General features: G+C 45.0%; 2 protein-coding genes across 3 annotated transcripts in view; one reads left to right on the forward strand and one right to left on the reverse strand.

Annotated features, from left to right (window-relative positions):
* APC2 (APC regulator of WNT signaling pathway 2) overlaps positions 1-25,468 on the reverse strand; it is a 208,550-nt gene that overhangs the window by 168,027 nt on the left and 15,055 nt on the right. The window contains exon 1 of one of the 2 annotated variants that reach the window (XM_063914313.1): positions 1,891-2,046. The exons of the other annotated variant lie outside the window; for it this stretch is intronic. The gene's annotated coding sequence lies outside the window, so the exon portion shown is untranslated. Of the gene's footprint in view, positions 1-1,890; positions 2,047-25,468 lie in introns of those variants that run through there. 2 annotated transcript variants of the gene reach the window in all.
* LOC134927090 (gap junction beta-1 protein-like) lies at positions 16,121-24,132 on the forward strand. Its single transcript, XM_063921136.1, has 3 exons — positions 16,121-16,283; positions 18,983-19,360; positions 22,534-24,132. Exon 3 carries the CDS (start codon positions 22,545-22,547, stop codon positions 23,226-23,228), a length of 684 nt encoding a protein of 227 aa, XP_063777206.1. The 5' UTR covers positions 16,121-16,283; positions 18,983-19,360; positions 22,534-22,544; the 3' UTR covers positions 23,229-24,132.

Here is a 25,468-nt window from a genome sequence, read left to right on the forward strand (position 1 = left end):
TCCAGCAATCCCCCTCATTGTACCTTACCCCCATTAAGCAGCTGTTACATTCTTGGGGGGGGACGGGGGACGACAGAGATATATCCATTCAAGTGGGATCATCAGTGCCATTTCACTGTTTTCGTTATAAGGCAGAATAATCCCTATGGCTACATGCATTTTAAATAAGGTTTTTCATGGCCACTTGCAGTATATGTGTATACAGTATACTAACTTTGTGGATCATTTACATTTGGATGTAAGTCATTTTCATGACACGCCTCTCAGATGTAGCAGTACATGTCCACGCTGATAGGTGTTACTTTCGGGTTCAGTATGGTATGCCAGCGGTCGGGCTCCCGGCTACGGGCACGGTGGCGCGCTACGCGTGCCATGCTATTTTATTCTCCCTCCAGGAGGGTCGTGGACCCCCACGAGGGAGAATAAGTGTCGGTATGCCGGCTGTCAGGATTCCGGCGCCGGTATACCGTGCGCCGGGATCCCGTCAGTTGGCATACTGAAGACCACCCGTTACTTTCACAATCTCCCTGAAATTTTTTTTCAAAAGTAAGCAAGTATGATTTAAATGTCTTTCATTGATTTATGTCCAACATGTCACCCTGGTCAAACACTGGATTAATTCAGTTCTCAGAGTTTGCCACATTATTTATTCACTCTCAGAGCATTGTGTGTAAACAGAAATGCAATTACATTCCCTGGCTCTCTAGTCTGCCCAGAAATAATATGCTACTCCCAGTAGCCCCGTAGATAAATGCTGATAATATTAATTATAATAATGATATTAATGTTAATAAAAAATGTTTTTACATGTATTAAATGTTATCAAGTGGAATGTACAGTGTTATGAAATTTTGTGACACTTTCTAAATAAACAATCTTAGTGAAAATAGTTGTCATTGGCGTTGGTGACATAGGGGTCCATTTATCAACAAGTTTTAACATATGCAATGAGTTTTAAAACTCGTCACGTATAATAAATGGTGCTCCAGCCAATCAGCTCCTAACTGACATGTGTTTGAAAAATTACAGTTGGGAGCTTATTGACTGGCGCACTATTTATTATTATGCATATGATAAATCTGGTTGATAAATGAGCCCCATTGAATGATAAAATAGGGATATGCCATAATGAAAATGATGGTATAATACAGTAAATTTGGGTGTGGTATAAAAATTTGTAACAAAATTAATTGTTGAAAACATTAGTTGCATTATTGTTACCAGTCTTTTATATTGATAACACTCCATACGCATTATTTTGACAGAAAGTAATCAAATTCCCTAAGCATATTGATAGATAATCACTCTTCACTAACACCTACCTGTCACAAAATATTCACTCTTTGTGCGGTATTCAATTCTTTTCACCCCTTTGCACACCCATTCTATTACTGCCCTCGGGGGTGTGGTATCATAATTTCAGCTCGCTACTCCCTGTACACAGCTAAATCTGATTTCTATGGGAGCGATATACGCAATAATGGGGATCATTTAGAAAGGAGATTGGGCGTGACATGTCATTTGAATACCGCCCTTTGTGTCTACAAACAGTAAACATTAGTGCATTACATGTGATCAGCATATGAAGACGTTTGGTCCAGCATCAAGCGTGGTCAGAAGCATTAAAAAATATTTGCCGTGCCTGTTAGTGAAATGAAGTAGACCTGATAGAAGGAAGCAATATATAGTAACAATAAAAAGCAGAGCGCTGTGGAATAATAGTGTATATGTTAGAATGCAATACCAAAATATATTAATCCTAATAGGAACCAGTAATGTTTAAAGCTGTTTTTATGAAAGGGTGTGGATTTGTAACCATGCAGGATTCCTTATATTGCCTCCTGGCAGTGTTGGCTTTGGGCAGACACTGGCTAGCTGTCCCTATGTTACCTCTGGATGCCTGTTTGTATCACCTACGCGGCTGGTCTCCTGTTTAAGTGTTCGAGCGGGTATTTGCAGTTTCGGTGTTCCAACACTTCTGGTCTCCACTAGCGTAATCCAATGTGTTTCATGGGTAAGCGCTTAATCATGGATGCTTGTAGGGTGCATGGGGTTCCTTATTTATATCCAAAAAGATAAAATAACTTCATCAGTTCCTTAGTTAAAAAATAGAAGTCCGTTCTAATATATCCAATTGTATTGCATTATTTTATTTTTATTTTTTGGGTTTGATATAAAATATAAAAGTGTGATGTAGTAAAAAGTTATAATTTATTCTAAAAAGGTTTCTAGGTCTATGTCGATATTCAGACGTATGTTTAGTCAGAAGCATGTCTTAGCTGTCTGGGAAACCACTGAATAGATACCAACAGTGCTACATTCTCCAATACCACTTTGGTGCATTGCCATGTATAAGGTACTTCAATGTACTCTTTATACTCTTATTAATAGACTTTATTGTAAGATTTGCTTTCTGCAGTGCCTCCCACATTTCTTTTGAAATGTACCATTTGCATAAGTTCAGAATTGCTGAAGGAAATGACACATTGGGATTTTGAGGCTGGCAGCCATTTTTTCTTATACTTTTGTTTTTCAATGTTATCCAAGGAACACGACTTAGCTGAAGATAATTCAGTACATTGTTTTAGTGTGTTGAAGTAAAAAAAGGTTTCTGTTATACAGTAGAACAGCTGTTTCTTGCACAGCAGCATATATTTCACCAACTACTGTATCTTGTAAGAGCCACTGACTGCTATATACCTATTCAGACCCCCATTGGCTTGGACCCACAAGTGCATTATTGAAGTTTATTTATGACTCATATACCCCTTTTGGACATAAAGCCTGGTCCAGTTTGAGACCCCATTGACACCACAGGCAGGGGTGTATCTTCCTAGTGGCCAGGATGAAACTCACCAGGGACGCCAGCCGAGGAGGGGCACCGTCCAGAGGTGCCACCCGAGGGCAGTAGGTAAATTCACTTTTAGAGGCAGCAGCTATTCCCCCACCCCTGTGTAGTTCCTCACCAGAAGGGATGCCCAGTAATGATCACAGCATGCAGCAGCAGCTGCTGGGAGGTGTAGTTTATGTAGAGTTTCTTGTCTGTATTGTGGTGCAGTGCTGGACCCCGGTGCCAATTACAGTGGCTGCTGCATTCTTTGATCATTAATGGGCATCCCTGCTGTTAAAGAACTACACAAGGGTGGGGTAATAGCTGCCGCCTCTAAAAGTGAATCTACCTAAAAGTGCTGCCTTTAATAGGAAAATTAACATGGGGGCATATGTGTGTCTGGCACTGTGGGGGCATATGTGTATCTGGCACTGTGGGGGCATACATGTATCTGGCACAGTGGGGGCATACATGTGTCTGGCACTGTGGGGGCATACATGTGTCCGGCACTGAAGGGGCATATGAGTGTCTGGCACTGAGGGGGCATATGTGCATGTGGCACTATACTCAGAGGCATTATGTGTATCTGGCACTGCACTACTGGGGTCATTATGTGTAACTGGCACTATACTGGGGGACATTATGTGCATCTGACACTATACTGGGGACATTATGTGTAAGGAGAACTACTGTGGGTATTGTGTGTAAGGATGCTAAATGTGTGTGTGCATGTGTAGGGGGTGCGATTATATATTTATAGCTTGATATCATAATATAAAATTGTGAGGCCATGCCCACTTTCCCAGGAGCATGCACGCCTTCCCATATATATATATATATATATATATAGGCACTACTGTATGGCATAATGTGTATAAGGGGTACTACTGTGTAGCATAATGTGAATAATGTACATTACTGTGCTGTGTAATGTGAGTAAGGCACACTACTGTGGTGTAATTTGAATTGGGGTACTATTGAGTGGCCACGCCCCTTTTTTGGCACACGTGCCTTCCCTATTTCAAATATGGGGGGGCACCAGTCCTGGGTTGGATTCTTGGGTTAACGGACCTGGATTATTTCTCAGGAACAATTTTCCACCTAACCACGACTCGATTAGACCTGGCAAAAACCCGGGTTATTGCGGCACTGGAAAAGGAGTATTAGTGACTAATGCCGGTCTTACATGGCTCAATCCACACAAAATAATACCCATTTTCCACCGACTCAAGTTTTTGTACATAGATCCAACCCGGATTAGACCTATTTTAAACTAACCCTTTGACCCGGGTTATTCCCGGGTTAGCGCCATTTATACTGCAATCATGTGCAGTTTTCTTCCCTCTGCCGACACTTGGAGATGATATCATCTCTAAGCACCAGTAATCAGGCTCTCCCAGTGCTTGCAAAGGAACCTGGGTCGATTGACCAGGGACACCCGTTTATACTGCAGTCTTACCCAGGTCCTGCCTGTGTCCATCCTTGCTCACTACCTGGGTTGGATTCTAGGGTCACTGGACCCGGGTAATTTTTGGGGACCCTTTTCCCCTGAGCCATGACCCAGGTTGAGCCGGCAATAACGCAGATTATTGCGGCAGTGGTAAAGGGCTATAAGAGTAATTTTCTATTCAAAGATGTTGTGACATTCAAGGAAATGAAGACAAGTTTAGCTTTTGCTTAAACTGTTTTGCCTTGAGTACCATTGCAACCCTTTAAGTAGACAAACTAGCTATATCTTTCTCAAACTAGACAGCGAGGTTTTTACCACCACAGCAGGGTTTTCCTATTCAATTACAGGGGTTCACTACGGCTGGCCGGCGGTCGGGCTCCCGGCGACCAGCATCCCGGCGCCGGGAGCCCGACCGCCGGCTTACCGACAGCTTGGCGAGCGCAAATGAGCCCCTTGCGGGCTCGCTGCGCTCGCCACGCTACGGGCACGGTGGCGCGCTACGCGCGCCACACTATTTTATTCTCCCTCTATGGGGGTCGTGGACCCCCACGAGGGAAAATAATTGTCGGTATTCCGGCTGTCGGGCTCCCGGCGCCGGTATACTGAGCGCCGGGAGCCCGACCGCCGGCAAACAGAAGACCACCCCAATTACAGTACTGAAAATGAGAAGCTGTGATTTCTAGAGAAATTATTGCATCTTTTTTTTTTTGCACCTCCAAAGCAAGTCTGATTGTTCCTAAAATCGTTAATTTTTGGAAAAATTACCGGGACTTGTTCTGGAACCCTCCCTGAGGACTAATTTAACAATTGGAAGTCTCAAATTGCAGTAGCTTAATTAGGCAGTAATAACTCACGTTCCGAAGCTGAGCCTCTGCATCCAGCGTTGGGTGTAAAGTGTGGCCCAAGGCTTCCCAGCAGCCTTCCCCCAGTGGGAAAGGTGATTATCTTTTTTTTTTTTTTAAATCCTGTGCCACGTTTTTTTTATTACATGACACGGGTATCGGGAGAGCGCATACCCGCTGTAACACAAAATTGGGTGTGAGGTATGCAAGGTTTTTTACCTCACGCTTAACTCATTTCCTCCCATAGGATCCATTTTTTATCAAAAGCCAATTAAGTTACCAGTAGGTTTTTGGATTATAAGATGAAACTGTGTGGGGTATGTATGTTCTCCCCGTCATACACTCCAGGACAGGGGCGTAGCCAGAACTTTGTGGGCCCCATAGCAACATTTTGAAGAGGCCCCCATCCCAATGCTTCTAGAGATACACTTCTCTGCAGCAGTTGTTAATATTATGCCCTATAATAGTGCCCTAGTTCATTTTCTGAACCATAGTAGAGCCTTATTTAATGTAGTGCCCTGGTTTCTTTTATGAATCTCAGTAGTGCTTAAGTTCACCCTATGTCACATTTCAGAGCTGCCAGTACACATTATGCCGCACAGTACCCCCAATTCACATTATGATATATAGTACTCCCCGTTCATATTGTGCCTCATTACCGTGCCCCAGTTCATATTATATAACATTAACATGCAGTCCAGTTCATTTTATACCACACTATAAGGAGCAGGTCCAGGGGCATACCTACATATATTGCAGATCCCAAGTAAAAGGTTTGAAAGGACCCCAACGTACAACCCAGTGGCAAAAAATGTATAGAACACATGTAACTTTGACAGGGAAGGTGGGCCCCTATCAGCTCTTGGCCCCATAGCAGCTGCACTGCCTGCACCTATGGTAGCTACGCCCGGACTGTGAGGCAGCAACCACTGTTTCTCCTCACCATCAGTAAGCCTAATTAATTCCTTTGAGATAGTTATGGACATAATGAAATGCATCAGGAAACCAGGATATCACCTATTTTCATGTCAGCTGAATCTATTTGAAAAGACCTGTGTGTCTTTTTTGTGATGACTGATAATAAAGATAAACATGGAACACCTTTGCTGAATATTATCAATGGACTGCAGACATTTACAGAAGTATACTTCATCCATGTTATTAATTTGCCTGTAATTATCCATGTGTTGACATGGATAATTGCATGCTTTGTTTAACATTGGCATCTTTGGATTGATTTTCTAAGGAAATCTCAAGTTTTGCTCATACTTGCCTACTTTTGAAAAAGCATTTCAGGGAGATTGTGAAAGTCACACCCATCAGTGCGGACGTGTACTGCTACATCTGAAAGGTGTGTCATAAAAATGACAGCCAAATGTAAATGAGCCTGAAAGTTAGCAAGATCTACTTGTAGAAGAAAAGACACTGATATTTTTCAGGATTTGTTTGTTTATTGTGATTTATAAGAGGTTCCATATACTGTAAGTGGCCACGAGAAATCTTATTTAAAATGCATGTAGCCATAGGGATCACTTACTGTGCCTTATATTCAATGCAGGGAAATGGCACTGATGATCTGATCCCATTTGAATGTATGTATCACTGATGTATCCCCCCCAAGAATTTAACGGTTGTATAAATGGGCATTCGGTGCAATCAGGGAGATTGCTGCACTAATCAGGGAGTCAGGGAGATTGATGCTATTTCAGGGAATCTCCTGCAGAATGGGGGAGGGTAGGCAACTATGGTTTTTCTGTATATCTTAACAGTTGTGGTAAGTGCTCGAAGTGGGCCGGTATATACACTAGTATGGCATACCGAGCACTGACCCCCGCTGCCTTTCAAATTCTGCGCTATCAACGCTGGAACCCGGCAGCCAATCAGGAGCGGGAGAATTCAAATGGTGGCACCATGGTCATAGGGACCGAAGGCCATCTCCACACCGCCGCAGTCACCCATGTCATTCGCCGCTGCCACCTATGTTATCCTCCGCACCGCCGCCCAGGGCCTTCTCCTTGTCACCGCCACCGACTTCAGCCTCTGCACTGCCGCCGACCACAGCCCCGTCCGCTGCTCATTAGATTCTGTCCCTCTGTCACTCTCCCTGTCCCTGCTGTCACTCTCCTTGTCCCGCTGTCACTCTCTCTGTCACTCTCCCAGTCCCTGCTGTCACTCTCCCTGTCCCTGTGTCCCTGCTGCCACTCTCCCTGTCCCTGAATTTTGGATCATACAGTGTGGGGTAATGTGAATTTTGGATCATTCTGTGTTGCATAATGTGAATTTGGCTTATTCCGTGTTGCATTATGTGAATTTTGGCTCATTCCGTGTTGCATAATGTTAATACTGGCTCGTACTGTGTTGCATAATGTGAATTTTGGCTCATACTGTGTGGCATATTATGAATTTTGGCTCATTCTGTGGGAATTTTGGCTCATTTAGTGTGGCATAATGTATAATGTAGATCATTGTGATATATAATATACAGTGAGTGCTTTTGTTGAGAATTCCAAGCAGTGCCTATCTAGATCATTGTGTACATGCAACACGAAGAATACTCTGTTTTGTAAACACTGGTGACATGTACTAAACATTACAAGCCCCAAAGTGCTGCACAGATACAATGCAGTGCAAAGAATTTCAAATGTTTTGGCTTCTTTGCTTGTGTAATTTGTTTGTGAACTCAATCCGATAATACATAAAAAGAAATAACAATGTAATTTCCAGCTTATTATTTGGTATTCTTAGATATTAAAAAGCATAGTTTTATAGTTTCTTCTTTAAGGTTGTGTAACTTCCGACCAAGGCCTATATTTATTTACTAATAATCCGAGTTTGACCGATTTGTGTTTTTTTTTTCTAAGTCCCAACACGGGAATTCACTAAGCACAAATCTCGGCAGTGTTTGGGCTATTCGTTATGGTTTTCAAGGCTAAGTTCAGAAATACGAATGAATAGACCATCGGTCAAATGCGGCTGTTATTTCATACAACACGGGTATTTACTATTAATTCGTATTTGGTTGTTAGTCTCTGAATGCTCAAGTGCGGGTGTTTTTTTTTGCGATTCGTTAAAAAAAGCAGCAAAAAAATAGACCTGCTTTTTCCTGGCGAGTTTGGATAACCATGCACGGATCAGTGAGATCTGTGCATGGTTATCTATGGGAAAGTATCGTTTAGTGTAAAAACTTTAAAAAAAAATTGTGTGGGGTCCCCCCTCCTAAGCACAACCAGCCTCGGGCTCTTTGAGCCGGACCTGGTTGCAAAAATATGGGCGGAAATTGACAGGGGTTCCCCCATATTTTAACAACCAGCACCGGGCTCTGCGCCTGGTCCTGGTGCCAAAAATACGGGGGACAAAAAGCGTAGGGGTCCCCCGTATTTTAACACCAGCACTGGGCTCCACTAGTCAGAGAGATAATGCCACAGCCGGGGGACACTTTTATATAGGTCCCTGCGGCCCTGGCATTAAATCACTAACTAGTCATCCCTGGCCGGGGTACCCTGGAGGAGTGGGGACCCCTTAAATCAAGGGGTCCCCCCTCCAGCCACCCAAGGGTCAGGGGTGAAGCCCGAGGCTGTCCCCCCCATCCAAGGGCTGCGGATGGGGGTCTGATAGCCATGTGTAAAAAAAATTATTGTTTTTTGTAGCAGTACTACAAGTCCCAGCAAGCCACCCCCGCAAGCTGGTACTTGGAGAACCACAAGTACCAGCATGCGGGGGGGAAATGGGCCCACTGGTACCTGTAGTACTACTACAAAAAAATACCCAAATAAAAACAGAACTCACACACCTTGAAAGTAAAACTTTATTACATACATGCACACCTACATTCACACATACTTACCTATGTTCACACGAGGTTCGGTCCACTTCTCCAAGTAGAATCCATGGGGTACCTGTGAATAAAATTATACTCACAAAAATCCAGTGTAGATCTGTCCTCTTCTGAGCTTGTAATCCACGTACTTGGCAAAAAAACAAACCGAAAAACCCGAACCACGCACTGAAAGGGGTCCCATGTTTACACATGGGACACCTTTCCCCGACTGCATAGGCGCTACATTGTATCCAATGGTGGGAACTTTGCGGTGCCTATGCGCTACATTGTATCTCTGCCGTGCGCTGCCTGACTGACAGCTCAGGAGCGCACAGCCAATCAGGAGAGTGCCACGACGTGGCGCTCCCTGATTGGCTGAAGGGACCCTCTGTGACAGGAGTCACGGGGGGTCTCGGCAGTCAGGGAAAGGGGTCCCATGTGTAAACACGGGACCCCTTTCAGTGCGTGGTTCGGGTTTTTCGGTTTGTTTTTTTTGCCAAGTACGTGGATTACAAGCTCAGAAGAGGACAGATCTACACTGGATTTTTGTGAGTATAATTTTATTCACAGGTACCCCATGGATTCTACTTGGAGAAGTGGACCGACCCTCGTGTGAACATAGGTAAGTATGTGTGAATGTAGGTGTGCATGTATGTAATAAAGTTTTACTTTCAAGGTGTGTGAGTTCTGTTTTTATTTGGGTATTTTTTTTGTAGTAGTACTACAGGTACCAGTGGGCCCGTTTCCCCCCCACATGCTGGTACTTGTGGTTCTCCAAGTACCAGCTTGCGGGGAAGGCTTGCTGGGACTTGTAGTACTGCTACAAAAAAACAATAATTTTTTTTACACATGGCTATCAGCCCCCCATCCGCAACCCTTGGATGGGGGGGACAGCCTTGGGCTTCACCCCTGGCCCTTGGGTGGCTGGAGGGGGGGACCCCTTGATTTAAGGGGTCTCCACTCCTCCAGGGTACCCCGGCAAGGGGTGACTAGTTAGATTTAATGCCAGGGCCGCAGGGACCTATATAAAAGTGTCCCCCGGCTGTGACATTATCTCTCTGACTAGTGGAGCCCAGTGCTGGTGTTAAAAATACGGGGGACCCCTACGCTTTTTGTCCCCCGTATTTTTGGCACCAGGACCAGGCGCAGAGCCCGGTGCTGGTTGTTAAAATATGGGGGAACCCCTGTCAATTTTTTCCCCATATTTTTGCAACCAGTACCGGCTCAAAGAGCCCGAGGCTGGTTGTGCTTAGGAGGGGGGACCCCACGCAATTTTTTTTTCGAATTTTAACACTTTAATTTTTTTTTTAAAGGTGCACAATGAATCCCTGCATGGATCTCACAGATCCGGCCGGGATTCCTTGTGTTTTGTCACGCAGTGTTTTACTCATCACTCCCATAAAACACTGCCTGACATTACGAATCACATCGACATCGGAAAAGGGGTGGTTTTCAGTTTGGTATGCTGGTCACCGGAAGCCCGACCGCCGGCATACCATACTGAACCCCCGGAAAAGGCGAATGTTGCAAACTCGGCAGATTAGTTAATGACCGTATCAGGATTCAAAAAGTTGCAGTAAAATGCACCCGATACCATTCGAGTTCAAACACCCTTAAAAACGGCTAAAACACGAATATTAGTAAATATACCCCCAAGAAGGGGTTTCCAGTATCCACTTGCTTTTTTTAGAACTTTAGGAGGCTGTGTTGTTTGGGAGTATTCTAATAATAGGATGCTGTCTATGAGATTGTATCACAAGGCATTACAGTATAGGGTTCACTGCTAAGATAGCAATTTACCTTGGGGGTCATTCCAAGTTGATCGCAGCAAGATTTTTGATAGCAACTGGGCAAAACCATGTGCACTGCAGGGAAGGCAGATATAACATGTGCAGAGAGAGTTAGATTTGGGTGTGGTGTGTTCAATCTGCAATCTAATTTGCAGTGTAAAAATAAAGCAGCCAGTATTTACCCTGCACAGAAATAAAATAACCCACCCAAATCTAACTCTTTCTGCACATGTTATATCTGCCTCCCCTGCAGTGCACATGGTTTTGCCCAGTTGCTATCAAAAATCCTGCTGCGATCAACTTGGAATTACCCCCCTTGTTAGAATTAACTGGTATAATTTCCTATTTTTATAATTGACTGTGTTCAACTGCTTTTCTTTTTCATTTGACACCATAAAAATCAAAATGATGACAGTTTTTTGATTATGAACTAGAAAAAGTATTCTGATTAGGTTTACATCAAGCGTTAGTGCTACTACTTCTGTATGACACACAGATTGGAAGTTTCTCAAATCCAAGGGTTGGGATGGGAAGGGTTGGGAAATATCGGCGTTCGAGATGCCGGCGGTCAGAATACTGGCAGCGGCATCCCAATGTTCAGAATCCCGACAAGGGAAGGTAAGTATACTTACCTTCTCCCCCTGACCCCCTAACCCTCCCTTCTAGCATCATAAACCTAAACCCCCCTCCCACAACCAATACCTAGCCCTTCCCGGTGGTACCTAAACCTAACCCCCTCCCCACAGCCTGAACCTAACCCTCCTACACCCCCCAGCAGCCTAACCCTCCCCCCGAGGGTGCCTAAATCTAACCCCCTCTCCCCGCAGCCTAAACCTCGGGATTCCTGCGCCGGGCTTGTGACCCAATTTGGAATGCCGGTCAGGGCCATATCTACTGGAGGGCGAGCCGTGCATTCGCATGGGGCACCCACCACGACCCCTGCTGGCAGCTGCTGTCCGCAGCTGCCTTCACTCCCAATACTTGCCCCCGACCCATCGTGTTACTCCGCTTACTGGGGCGGAGTCCAGCATAATGACGCAGATGCGTCGTGACATCATGCCATCATGACATCACACGACATGGTGTGCCCTTCACTGGGGGGGGGCAGGTGATAGTAGACGCTACTGTGATAGTATACACTGGGGGGGGGGTGATAGCATACACTGGGGGGGGCAGGTGATAGCGTACAATGGGGGGGCAGCTGATAGCATACACTGGGGGGGCAGGTGATAGCGTACAATGGGGGGGCAGGTGATAGCATACACTGGGGGGGTGGAGCAGGTGATAGCATACATTGGAGGGGAGCAGGTGCTAGCATACACTGGGGGGAGCAGGTGCTAGCATAGACTGGGGGCGCAGGTGAATGCATACACTGGGGGGTGGAGCAGGTGATAGCATACACTAGGGGTGGAGCAGGTGATAGCATACACTGGGGGGGCAGGTGATAGCATACACTGGCGGGGGGCAGGTGAATGCATACACTGGGGGTGGAGCAGGTGATAGCATACACTGGGGGGGCAGGTGAATGCATACACTGGGGGTGGAGCAGGTGATAGCATACACTGGGGGGGGGGCAGGTGATAGCATATACTGGGGGGAGCAGGTGAATGCATACACTGGGGGGTGGAGCAGGTGATAGCATACACTGGGGGGGCAGGTGATAGCATACACTGGCGGGGATCAGGTGAATGCATACACTGGGGGTGGAGCAGGTGATAGCATACACTGGGGGGGCAGGTGAATGCATACACTGGGGGTGGAGCAGGTGATAGCATACACTGGGGGGGGGGCAGGTGATAGCATATACTGGGTGTAGCAGGTGCTAGCATAGACTGGGTGGTGGAGCAGGTGATAGTATACACTGGGGGTGGAGCAGATGATAGCATACACTGGGGGACAGGTGATAGCATACACTGGGGGGGCAGGTGATAGCGTACACTGGGGGGAGCAGGTGATAGCGTACACTGGGGGGGTGGAGCAGGTGATAGCATACACTGGAGGGGGGAGCAGGTGATAGCATACACTGGGGCGAGCATATGATAGCATACACTGGAGGGGGGGAGCAGGTGATAGCATACACTGGGGGGAGCATATGATAGCATACACTGGGGGGGAGCAGATGATAGCATATACTCTGGGGGGGAGCAGGTAATAGCATACACTGGGGGGGGGGGAGCAGGTGATAGCATACACTGGGGGGAACATATGATAGCATACACTGGGGGGGAGCAGATGATAGCATATACTCTGGGGGGGAGCAGGTAATAGCATACACTGGGGGGGGGGGAGCAGGTGATAGCATACACGGGGGGAGCAGGTGATAGCAAACACTGGGCGGTCAGGTAATAGCATACACTGGGGGGAGCAGGTGATAGCTTACTCTGGGGGGGGGCAGGAGCCTACAATTTTAGTTCCCCTTTTTTTTTTTACTTAAGGGGGGGCGCATGGGAGTCTGCAATGAGCATGACACCCAGCGCACTAAACCCCTGGCAACGAGCAAGACACCCAGCGCATGATACCCCTGGCAACGAGCAAGACACCCAGCGCATGATACCCCTGGCAACGAGCAAGACACCCAGTGCATGAAACCTCTGACAATGACCATGACACCCAATGCATGAAACCCCTGGCAATAAGCATGACACACAGCGCATGAAACTCCTGGCAATGAGCATGACACACAGTGCAACGAACTCCCGGCAACGAACAGGTAATTTAAAATCAATTAGAAGCTTTACTCTCGCGGGCATTGTGGTGTGTGGCATAATATGGTGCAGGGGGCATAATATGGTGCAAGGATCATTAAGGTGCAGGGCTTAATATGGTGGTATTTTTTTTTTCCTGTGGTGGCCGAGGTCTGTTGGTGCAGGGTCAAAAGCTGGGGTGTAAGGTATTCCTTTCTTGCAAAGCCACGCTCATTGTAGCAAGACCACGCCCATTCTAGCGAGGACACGCACCCTCATCTAGAGCAGGCGCATCTTGCCGGTGTCGGCATTCCAAGTAGTGTTGGGATTCCAGTGTTGGGAATTCGGCTACTAGGATCCCGACTACCGGGATCCTGACTGGATCACAGCACATCCATAAGCGGGTGGTCTTCTGTTTGCCGGCGGTCGGGCTCCCGGCGCTCAGTATACCGGCGCCGGGAGCCCGACAGCCGGAATACCGACAATTATTTTCCCTCGTGGGGGTCCACGACCCCCATAGAGGGAGAATAAAATAGTGTGGCGAGCGCAGCGAGCCCGCAAGGGGCTCATTTGCGCTCGCCAAGCTGTCGGTAAGCCGGCGGTCGGGCTCCCGGCGCCGGGATGCTGGTCGCCGGGAGCCCGACCGCCGGCCAGCCGTAGTGAACCCCCATAAGCCGGTAAAAAGGGTAAAATATTTGTGTTTTTCTTGTCTAGAGAACCCCATTATTTCACGCTTTTGTCTCAGCTTATACATTGATTTGAGCTTCCAATCTGTGTCTCACTGTGTATATGTGTATCAGAAGCACATACGGCAACAGTAGCTAGCAGGAAGTGCTGATGCTTATAGTGCCACACTGGAGGCTCTTGGGGTACTTACTGGTAAATTAGCTCTCATTTTAAAAACACATGGACGTATGACACAATGGGGCAGATGAATTAACCTGGAGACGGCATAAGGAAGTGATAAACCAGTGATAAATGCAAGGTGACAAACGCAACAGCCAATCAGCTCCCAACTGTCAATTTGCATATTGGAGCTGATTGGCTGGTGCGTTTATCACCTTGCACTTGTCACTGGTTTATCACTTCCTTATGCTGTCTCCAGGTTAATACATCTGCCCCAATAATGGGTGTAGTGTCAAATTCAGCATATTAAATGTTGACAATCATAACAGGGACATTATGAGGTCAAACCTGGCATGCAGACATGTTAATAATGTGATTTAAAGCATTTTAACAGTGTCAGCCTTACATCTTCAACTTGTCACCTTGTGAGTTCTCTTTTATGGGTTGCAGCTTTTGGTAACGTCTACCAGGTGCTGACTCTGAAAACCATTTCCCAAGTCATAACAAATCACTGGGGGTGACACACCAAGTAAAGCACAGAAAAGTCACATTTGTAAAATGCCTGACAACCAGTAAATCAATGGATAATGAATAAATACAGGAGAGCTTATTATCAGACGTGGTAAAGTGGCTTGCGTGACAGCAACAGTGAAATCTAATCTACATATAAAATAGCAACAGCATACAAAAGACTAACATACTTCAAAAAGTTTTGCAATTAAAAAAACCCGTTAAGTAAACGTGCACATATGTGCCAGTGTCCCTGAAGAGGATAAGGATGGTCATTCCGAGTTATTCGCTTGCTGGCTGTTTTTAGCAGCCGTGCAAACGCTATGCCTCCTCCCACTGGGAGTGTATTGTAGCTTAGCAGAAGTGCGAACGAATGTATCGCAGAGCGGCTACAAAGTTTTTTTGTGCAGTTTCAGAGTAGCTCAAAACCTACTCAACGCTTGCGATCACTTCAGACTATTCAGTTCCGGATGTGACGTCACAAACCCGCCCAGCCACGCCTGCGTTTTTCCTAGCATGCCTGCGTTTATCCGAACACTCCCTGAAAACGGTCAGTTGACACACAGAAACGCCAACTTCATGTCAATCACTCTGCGGTCACCAGTGCGACTGAAATGCATCGCTACAGCCTGTGTGAAACTACATTGTTCATTGTGCTCGTACATCGCGCGTGCGCATTGCGCCACATGCGCAGAACAGCCGTTTTTTAGCCTGATCGCTGCGCTGCGAACAACTGCAGCTAGCGATCAACTCGGAATGACCACCAATGACTGTTGCATGACGCCCATTAATGACACTGTATGTGCACTGGTCAGCACAAACACTGATACAGAATATGTCAGGTCCCAAGTACAATAATAGCAAGTCTTTAGCAAGTATACTATGTAACTATGTAATAATTAGTATTAATAAAGTATAAAGATACCCATCTTAGAATGTAACCACTTAAACTAGGTATGGGTCTAATATGAACAACATTCACATCTGGCCCTACATGCGCAAACCCTACAGCTGCAACAATGACATAATAACTGGTTACTACAAGGCCATCTTAACGTATGGACCCCATGATTCTAGGGGCCTTGAAGTAGGGGCATGGAGTTGCCTCCAGAGCTTCTTTGGAGGCAGGTAAAGTATGCTGTCCGTCCACTCTTACACAATCAGATCAGCCAGGCAGCATTCTCTACCTACCTCCCAGCCTGCATCCATACAGCGAATGTCTGTCAGCATGCTGATTGGTGGATGGTTGGAGCTATCTACCAGTCAGAGTGCTGACAGCCATTCACTGTATGGCAGAATGTGGAGAGCACAGGTAAGTTATGACTTTTTTTTTCATTTATTCCAGGGCCTTGTTAAGACGTCCTTGACTACGCAAATGAAAGTATCTGGGATATGAGAGGATTGTTCTGCCTCCTGCTTTTAGTATGTGAAGAGAAGTTGTGGAGAGATGGATAAGCTCAGGAAGGACGTTGGCCAAGGTGGCACATACCTGACCCATCAGAGAGATAAGTACTGTAAGTGTGCATGTTCAACCTGCAAGACATACAGTTTAGGAGCATTGAGACTACATTTACTTATTAGCGAATGTGGTCATAGACAGAGGAAGCCTGTACCAGTGCCTAGTGTGACAAACACATGTGGAGTGACTGCAACAGCAGCAGAGGTGTGAGTCAGGATAGCAGATCTTTCAGGTTAGAATGTCAGCCAGGGGCGGATTGGGAACAAAAAGCGGCCCTGGAAAAATTTGTACTAGTGGCCCCACATGGCCAGCACCAGAGGTGTAAGGTCTAGCCATGGGCCATGGCAGCAGCACCCTCCCCCCAAGACTTTCCAGATAGTGGGCATGTCCAGCATCAAGGGGGAAGTTCAAAATACATAAAATTAAATATTATGAGCACATTATATGATACACCTTCAGAATTTAGGAAACTATATCATTCTTTAGAAATATATATTTTCTTGCTTATTACACCAACCGTATCCCAATAACTATTCACTCAATCTTATATGTCAGCCAAGCAGGCAGACAGAGCATACACTAGATCAGTGGTTCTCAAACTCGGTCCTCAGGACCCCACACAGTGCATGTTTTGCAGGTAACCCAGCAGGTGCACAGGTGTATTAATTACTCTCTGACACATTTTAAAGGGTCCGCAGGTGGAGCTAATTATTTCACTTGTGATTCTGTGAGGAGACCTGCAAAACATACACTGTGTGGGGTAATGAGGAACGAGTTTGAGAACCTGTGCACTAGATCATCTGCAATCACAGGTTAAGTGGCAAAGTCATTTTCATATATGCAAATTATTTTGCATCTTATTCATTATGTCTATAAAAAGGACTACATGTCCTCAAACAAAACGGGCCCCACGGGTGCGTCGGCCCACCGGGAATCTTCCCTGTAAACCCTATGCTCAATCCGCCTCTGATGTCAGCTCTGTGTATATGAGGTTACATTAAAAGAAATTTATAAATAGTAAAGTGAGGCTCAAATTAGGATTTGACATTCATTTATGTAAAAAAAGAGGGTCTGAGGGTATGTAGTGAATATGTTGACATTCATAATGAAGATATGGTCTGAATGTCATCTTGGATGTTATGTCAAAATGTCAACATTCACAGTGCTAACACTGACAGAATATTGACAATCATAATGCCAACACCTCATGTTAGGGTTAAGCTATCATTAGTTTTAATGTTAGACTGCAGTTAGGATTAGGGCTGAACCTAACACTAGACTCATTGTCTACTTAAAACAGTATCTTGCCCCCTGTTTCCACCTCTATACTCCCCTCCCCCCCCAGTCTCCTACACCTCCTCCTCTCTCCCTTCCTTTGTGTCCCCTCCACTTTCCTTCCCCTCCTCTCCTGTTACCCCACTTTCAATCAGCTTTGCCTCAGCATGGTCCTGCTACTCCGCCATTCAGCCCTGTTCCCTGCCTCATTCTCCCTGTCATCTCACCTCACTTCCATCCGCATCACACTGAACTCCCTCCCTACCCACCTCCTGCAGTTTCCCTTCCTAGCTCAGGCACCGCACCATCACTATTCTCACATCTCTCCCACAAACTCCCTCCCTCTCTCCTGTGCCCTCTGGGATGCCAGATCTGTCTTTAACAAATTGGTCCCCACCCATGCCCTTTTCATCTCTAAGGGGGACATGTACTAAGCAGTGATAAAAGTGGAGAAGTGAGCCAGTGGAGAAGTTGCCCATGGTTGCCCAAGTGAGCCAGTGGAGAAGTTGCAGGAGGCATCTTTAGTAGAAAGACGCTCACTGCATGTTTTGTAAACCGCAATGACACAGCATTGGATCAACTGAATGAACATCAGTCATCTGAGTAACTCTCAGTGCTTTGGAAGATGCAGACCCTAGCCTCGGCATGCCTACAAAACAAGGCCTACACACGCCTGTTATGTAAAACACTCCCCGTCACCGCCCTCTCACTCCCCTGACATCTGCTGCCGCACGCAGGAACCTGCGCAGTCCAGTTCAACAAACATCGTAGATGTATGTAAACCAAGGGCTTGATCACTAAAATTAAGGTTGCCTCCTGCCGGCTGACTGCGTCGGCAGGAGACCCGTCGCCATCTTTTAGATCACGGTGCCTGCGTGTGATGCACGAATACGCCCCGATCATGTCCACGTCACGCCCCTCATTCCCGCCGCCATGCCCCCATTTTGTAGCCACGCCCTGTGACGCCCCCCCCCCCCTCTCCCCGCCATGCAAACACCTCTACCTGATTGACAGGTAGAGGCATTCGCATTTTCTGCGGGCGCCCGCAGAAAATGCAGGCGCATGCACAGGACGGGGGCTGCGCATGCGCCCGCATTATTTTGGTAATTTTTCCAGTTGGATCGCGATTATGGCAACAGAACATGCCATTTATACAGATGTTATTAACATAACCTGTGTGTTATTTTATTATTTATTTATGTTATCACATTGGGTAGATGCAGCATTCCATGTTTGTAAAAAAAGAAAATTTGTCACAATCACATACACTGATCTTTTGTATATATATATATATATATATATATATATATATATATATATATAATTTTTTTTTTATTGAAACAATGTATATAACATTCACTGATCATTTCTTATTATTGTAGTGTATTATTTCTCCACATAACATGCTCAGACTAGCAGCATAATATGCCTGAAAATGTTTGGTGTGATATTATATCACCTCCTTCTCTATACCTACAGATACCTACCTGCAGCATATTTCCTGCATCTCCTATACCAATTATCGGTGAGCAGCTCAGGTGGTATTCATATCCAGTACACCCCCTCCTTTCCTAACCTCTCTAGTTAAAGGCATTTCCCCTCCCTACTGCGGCATATGTTTGTGGGTAAACAAAGCTCAGAACATAAATGAGGAAGAACCGTGCCATAGAGACAGAGCAAGAACACACAAAGCCTGAATCACAAACACAGTGTACACATACAGAGCCAGATCAAAGCCAGCTGAGGCAGCAATGCAGGGCAGGTGAACCTAGAAGAAGACTCACAAGGCACAAGAGAATTGCACAGACCTCAGATTGGAGCAAGAACTTCTACCAAAAGTCATTCAAGGACACACAGGTGGGCATATGATCATTCTTTCACAGAAAACATTCAGTTTTTGTTTGATATCAAAACCTTAAATACAGATTAAAAAAAGCTTTACATTAAATATCTTGTCTGTCTGTCTGTCATATCTCTTAAAACGCAGTGTAAAATTTTATGGGGTTTTTATAGTGTTAAATCATTCTTTTTTTACTCACTTATGTAAATTGTGATGTTGTATTGACAACTAAATTGACATCTAAACAACATGGGCCAAATGTAATAGAGGGAGAGTTTCAAAAAGTGAGAGATCTGGTAAGGTTTTGCAGGTTTTTTTTAAAATGGCAATCATTTACACTGCAAGATCAACCTGGTTTTGCAGTGTAAATGATTGCCACTTTAAGACTGAAAAACCTTACCAAATCTCTCACTTTCTGAAACTCTCACTCTATTACATTTGGCCCCAAATTTCAGTATTTATTGGGAAATGTATAAACTAGTTTCTAATTAAGTAGGCATTTTTAATAATCAGAGATAGACAACACAATGTCATATTCAAAATTGCCATTTTAATGGGGAAGTGGGATGGTTATACTATAAAATCATGTTAGGATAACTATATACTATAAAATCATGTTAGGATAACTATCATCAGTCAAGTGTCCTATTCCCACCATGCTACTGCTTTTAAAGTTCTCATATGAGAGCTGGGAGAATAGCCAGGTAATTATTATCTCTAACTTCCTCTTATTAAGGAAACAATTAGGGGCAGATGTACTAAGACGACCTGTAAACAATTCATTCTTGTTAACGATTTCCCTTAAACTCACCCGGCAGTCAAGGGCAAACGATATGGTACAATACACATAAGATATATCTTAAGATCTGGGAGTGGCTACATCCAGGAGCCTGCTGTCGTTGACGATAGCTTCAGTTCTTTCCTGCAGCAGGGAAGATCAAACGTTTCGACCAATGACCAGCAGGACCGCGCATCGTGATCGTTATCGTTCACAGACACTGAACGATCTGCACTATTATGACCGATTTGCAGTTCCAATCAGTCGGAAATGGGCAAATCGATCATAATATCGTCTAGTGCAGAGATTCTCAAACGTGGTCCTCGAGGCACCCCAACGGTCTAGGTTTTAAGTATATCCATACTTGGCGCAGGTGACTTAAATAGCACCACAGTCAATTTGATTTAACCATCTGTGCTATGCCTTGGATATACCTAAAACCTGGACCGTTGGGGTGCCCTGAGGATCGCGTTTGAGACCCCCTGATCTAGTGTATGGGCACCTTTAGTCTCACTGTGCAATTTTTTAAACAGTAATCTTCAGTTTAGAGCTACAATTGTACATTAAAATATAAGTGTAATCTTTATAAATTAGAGCTAGAGACACATAGAATTGGCCTAATTATAAACTGCTCATGCGCATTCAAACTTCTTGCGCATCCAGTCCCATGTCAGCTGAGACACATGCGCTTACAAACTTTTGCACTCAGGGCTGATGGGACAGAGGTATGAGAATGTGTGTAAGCATTGACAAAATACAGTTAGGGTGTGTTCATGCATTAGAAAGCGGATCACTTGTGGGTGCTCGATTTATTCTTATTTATTATCCTTTATATGGCGCCACAAGGGATCCGCAGTCCCCAATTACAGAGTACATAAACAAGCAGGCAAAACAAGAAAACAGTGACTTACAGTACAAGACAATATAGGACAAGTACAGTACAGGGTATATTAACATCGATCCTGGTTAAAAATACAAACTAAGGATGATCTGCCGCTGCAGCTGTTTATGCTTGGCTGAATGCATCAAAATCCCTCCTACTTATGCTAATACTATAGTAATGTAGCAGCAATCTTTTCACATCAATACAGTGATAGTTCCAGCTGGTCAGCAGCAACAAAACATATTTGTGTTTGATTATTTGAAGGGGTAGTCAACGAATGTGTGGTCTGAATTCTTTCATTTTGTCTTTTCGTCTTCTCCCAATGTCCTTTTTATAATGTAAATGTGAGATTATTATTAATAACACTGTCCAGGCATTGTGTATGGATTGTGTACTAGGGGTCATAATCAGATGTGGTTGTTCTTGCTGCTGCTGTTGCTATCTTTTGTGATTATATGCTAATATGGGCAGAAGTAAACCTGAGCATAGGGTCGCCCACTGCTGGTGCGTCATTTCCGTCCAACGGCGTACAACTGCTGATACATCGTACCATTGTTGCAAATAGGGTCACGACGCAGAGTCTGAGTGCCTCTGTAGATGCGCAGGCTGAGCTGCTCTCCAGGGACGCAGCGGTCTCTCCAATAGCAAATGAGATTGCAACTGCTAATTTACGCACGCCCAGAAAATGGCACTGAATAGCCATGACACGACTGCATTTACCAATCTCTCCCCATTACCACTACAAGCACCGTCTTCCTGTCACTCACTGTGCAACTAATTCCTCATTGCGACCAGTCGCATTTTTGACACTGATACTGATACATTTATTGTCATTATCAAAGTTGACAACGAAATTCAATTTGTACAACACACCAAACAATGATAAAAAAAAAGTAAGACATCGGTATAAAAAGAACATACAATAACACACATTACAGAGATGACACATTATTCACAATGAGTGTTTAGCATGCATTTCACTCGCTGCAAGTACACAGTAAGAAACCATCGGCTGATAGGCGTACAATAACTTTGTGACTGCATCTGAATTAGGCTCTACATTTTAGCATCCATTACCGTCACTGTGAAGTCACACCTCCTGCGGTAAACCAGGTGTATATACTACTAGTCTGTTCTTCCAGGAGTAAAGCAGGTGTATTATGCATCTTGTGTATGTGGCCCGCACTGCAAGCTAAGTATAATGGGTCTTTTTCTGGAGCACATTTTGTGCTAGTGACTTAGAGGCAAATTCCATCCAAGCAGCATGACCCCAATAATCAACAATTATGTTTTTGTATAAACATTTCTTTTAATGAGTTAGACTAATTGTCATATTCACCATCTAGCCCTATGGTTTACGGTAATTTGAATGTGCAGTAGAGCAGCCCTGATGTACTATGTAATGTTGCCCTTTCGTTAGCTGTTAATTGCAGTGTCAGTTCTTTATGGTTGTAGCTTTAGGTCAGTCTGTACATTGTTGGTCTACCCAGTCATTGAATGGTTTCTTCTTATATCTGTATAACCTATAGGCTCGTTCAGCATGGCCATGTCACCTGAGGCGTTCCAGGAGGTAGAGACAACGACTTGCCTTTTGAGTGGAGCCACCTCACTTGCCTCACGATTAAGCCGGGCATGTTTAGCCGTACTTTTCTTCATTCGCTTTGGTATTTTGTTAATTGGATGTCGCACAATATGGCAGGATGAAGAGAAGGACTTTATTTGCAATTCGTCAAAGTTACTCTGTAAGCCAAGTTGCTTTGATGAGTTCTCCCCTATTTCCTCATTCAACCTTTTCTCTTTGCAAATGGTGGCATTGCTTACACACTCTCTGTGTGTGGCCTGTTTCAGCCGTTCAAGCTACCAGGCAAGGGAAGGCTGGTTGCATGCCCAGCTCAGAAGAAAACAAGTTCAAAGAAAACTTCATGTGATCATACTGATGAGCAGGATGTTCATAGAAGGGATCTTCATCTTCACTTTTTATAAAGTAACAGATGGGTTTGTGCACAAAAGGACTGTTCAGTGCCACTCTACACTGTGTGAAAGTTTAGTCACCTGTACAGATGCAAACCCAACCATTAAGAGTATCTTCAGTATGTGCCTGTGTACAGCGTCTGCAGCCAGTGCCATCATCTGCCTGTGGGAGCTAGTAACCAGCCTGCAACCTATGCAACATGTGAGCAGTTCCTCAGCCAGTCCGTCACCATGTAAGAAGCAGCATTTCTAGATAATACAACATCTGGTCTTGTTAAGCAAGATAATGTACATGTCTGTATATCAATCAGCAACAAAACAACATTTTACTTTAGTATCTATTACTTCATTTGAATAGTCTGTCATTTTTATCCACAACTGTAATAAAACTCACAGGTAGCTCCTCCCAGTAACAGCTGCAGAGCCGGAGTCTCTAATGGATACAAGGAAATTAGTGACCAAAGGTCAGTGTACTTCCCCTGTGTGACATCACCACCCAGAGCAATTATTTATACCTGTGATCTCTGGGAATTTACACAGACTGAATGCTTATAAATAGTGGCAAATAAACCAGCTACATACGTACAGTACTTTCATATGATGAAAAAAAATACACATTTAACAATGTAATGTTTAATCATGATGGTCAGACAAGGTTAACCTTAGACACTTTCTTACTAACAGGAGCTTCGAGTTATTGAGGGTGATTCAATTGTTTCACCCTGCGGATGCCACTAGATGGCATCGAACGGAGCAGTTCAATTGCTGCTCCATTCAGGCGCAAATAGCCGCAGGAGGATACATTTCTGCTCGCAGTTTCCTGAGGTGTGAGCTGAAATGTGCGATAAATCAGGCGTTTGGGCACAATAGCATTTATTTAGACGGGTTTAGCTACTTTGCGTGTCACTTCTGGGCGCGCACAAGTGGCACTTGTGCCCATGGGGGATAGACACAATTGAATTGCTCTGATGGACACCCATTATGTTTGGGCACCCACAAAACAATTGTAATTCCCCCTCATTGTCTGCAATCCAAACACAATATATTCCCATCTTTCCATTGCAACGTGGTTCATCTTGATGAACCTCGAAAATGATGTACTGGGTTCTTGAAGCTGGTAAATAATAGGAAAACCACCAGCCACAGTAAAAATAAGAATTTACTTACCGATAATTCTATTTCTCGTAGTCCGTAGTGGATGCTGGGGACTCCGTAAGGACCATGGGGATTAGCGGCTCTGCAGGAGACTGGGCACAAAAGTAAAGCTTTAGGACTACCTGGTGTGCACTGGCTCCTCCCCCTATGACCCTCCTCCAAGCCTCAGTTAGGATACTGTGCCCGGACGAGCGTACACAATAAGGAAGGATTTTGAATCCCGGGTAAGACTCATACCAGCCACACCAATCACACCGTATAACTTGTGATCTAAACCCAGTTAACAGCATGATAACAGAGGAGCCTCTAGAAAAGATGGCTCACTACAGCAATAACCCGATTTTTGGTAACAATAACTATGTACAAGTATTGCAGACAATCCGCACTTGGGATGGGCGCCCAGCATCCACTACGGACTACGAGAAATAGAATTATCGGTAAGTAAATTCTTATTTTCTCTGACGTCCTAGTGGATGCTGGGGACTCCGTAAGGACCATGGGGATTATACCAAAGCTCCCAAACGGGCGGGAGAGTGCGGATGACTCTGCAGCACCAAATGAGAGAACTCCAGGTCCTCCTCAGCCAGGATATCAATTTTGTAGAATTTTACAAACGTATTTGCTCCTGACCAAGTAGCTGCTCGGCAAAGTTGTAAAGCCGAGACCCCTCGGGCAGCCGCCCAAGATGAGCCCACCTTCCTTGTGGAGTGGGCATTTACAGATTTTTGGCTGTGGCAGGCCTGCCACAGAATGTGCAAGCTGAATTGTACTACAAATCCAACGAGCAATAGTCTGCTTAGAAGCAGGAGCACCCAGCTTGTTGGGTGCATACAGGATAAACAGCGAGTCAGATTTTCTGACTCCAGCCGTCCTGGAAACATATATTTTCAGGGCCCTGACAACGTCTAGCAACTTGGAGTCCTCCAAGTCCCTAGTAGCCGCAGGCACCACAATAGGTTGGTTCAGGTGAAACGCTGAAACCACCTTAGGGAGAAACGGAGGACGAGTCCTCAATTCCGCCCTGTCCGAATGGACAATCAGATAAGGGCTTTTACAGGATAAAGCCGCCAATTCTGACACGCGCCTGGCCCAGGCCAGGGCCAACAGCATGACCACTTTCCATGTGAGATATTTTAACTCCACAGATTTAAGTGGTTCAAACCAATGTGACTTTTGGAACCCAAAAACTACATTGAGATCCCAAGGTGCCACTGGAGGCACAAAAGGAGGCTGTATATGCAGTACCCCTTTTACAAACGTCTGAACTTCAGGGACTGAAGCTAGTTCTTTTTGGAAGAAAATTGACAGGGCCGAAATTTGAACCTTAAGTTGAAATTC

Source organism: Pseudophryne corroboree, chromosome 1 (genome assembly GCF_028390025.1).
Source record: "Pseudophryne corroboree isolate aPseCor3 chromosome 1, aPseCor3.hap2, whole genome shotgun sequence".
In the NCBI taxonomy this organism is placed as follows: Eukaryota; Metazoa; Chordata; class Amphibia; order Anura; family Myobatrachidae; genus Pseudophryne; species Pseudophryne corroboree.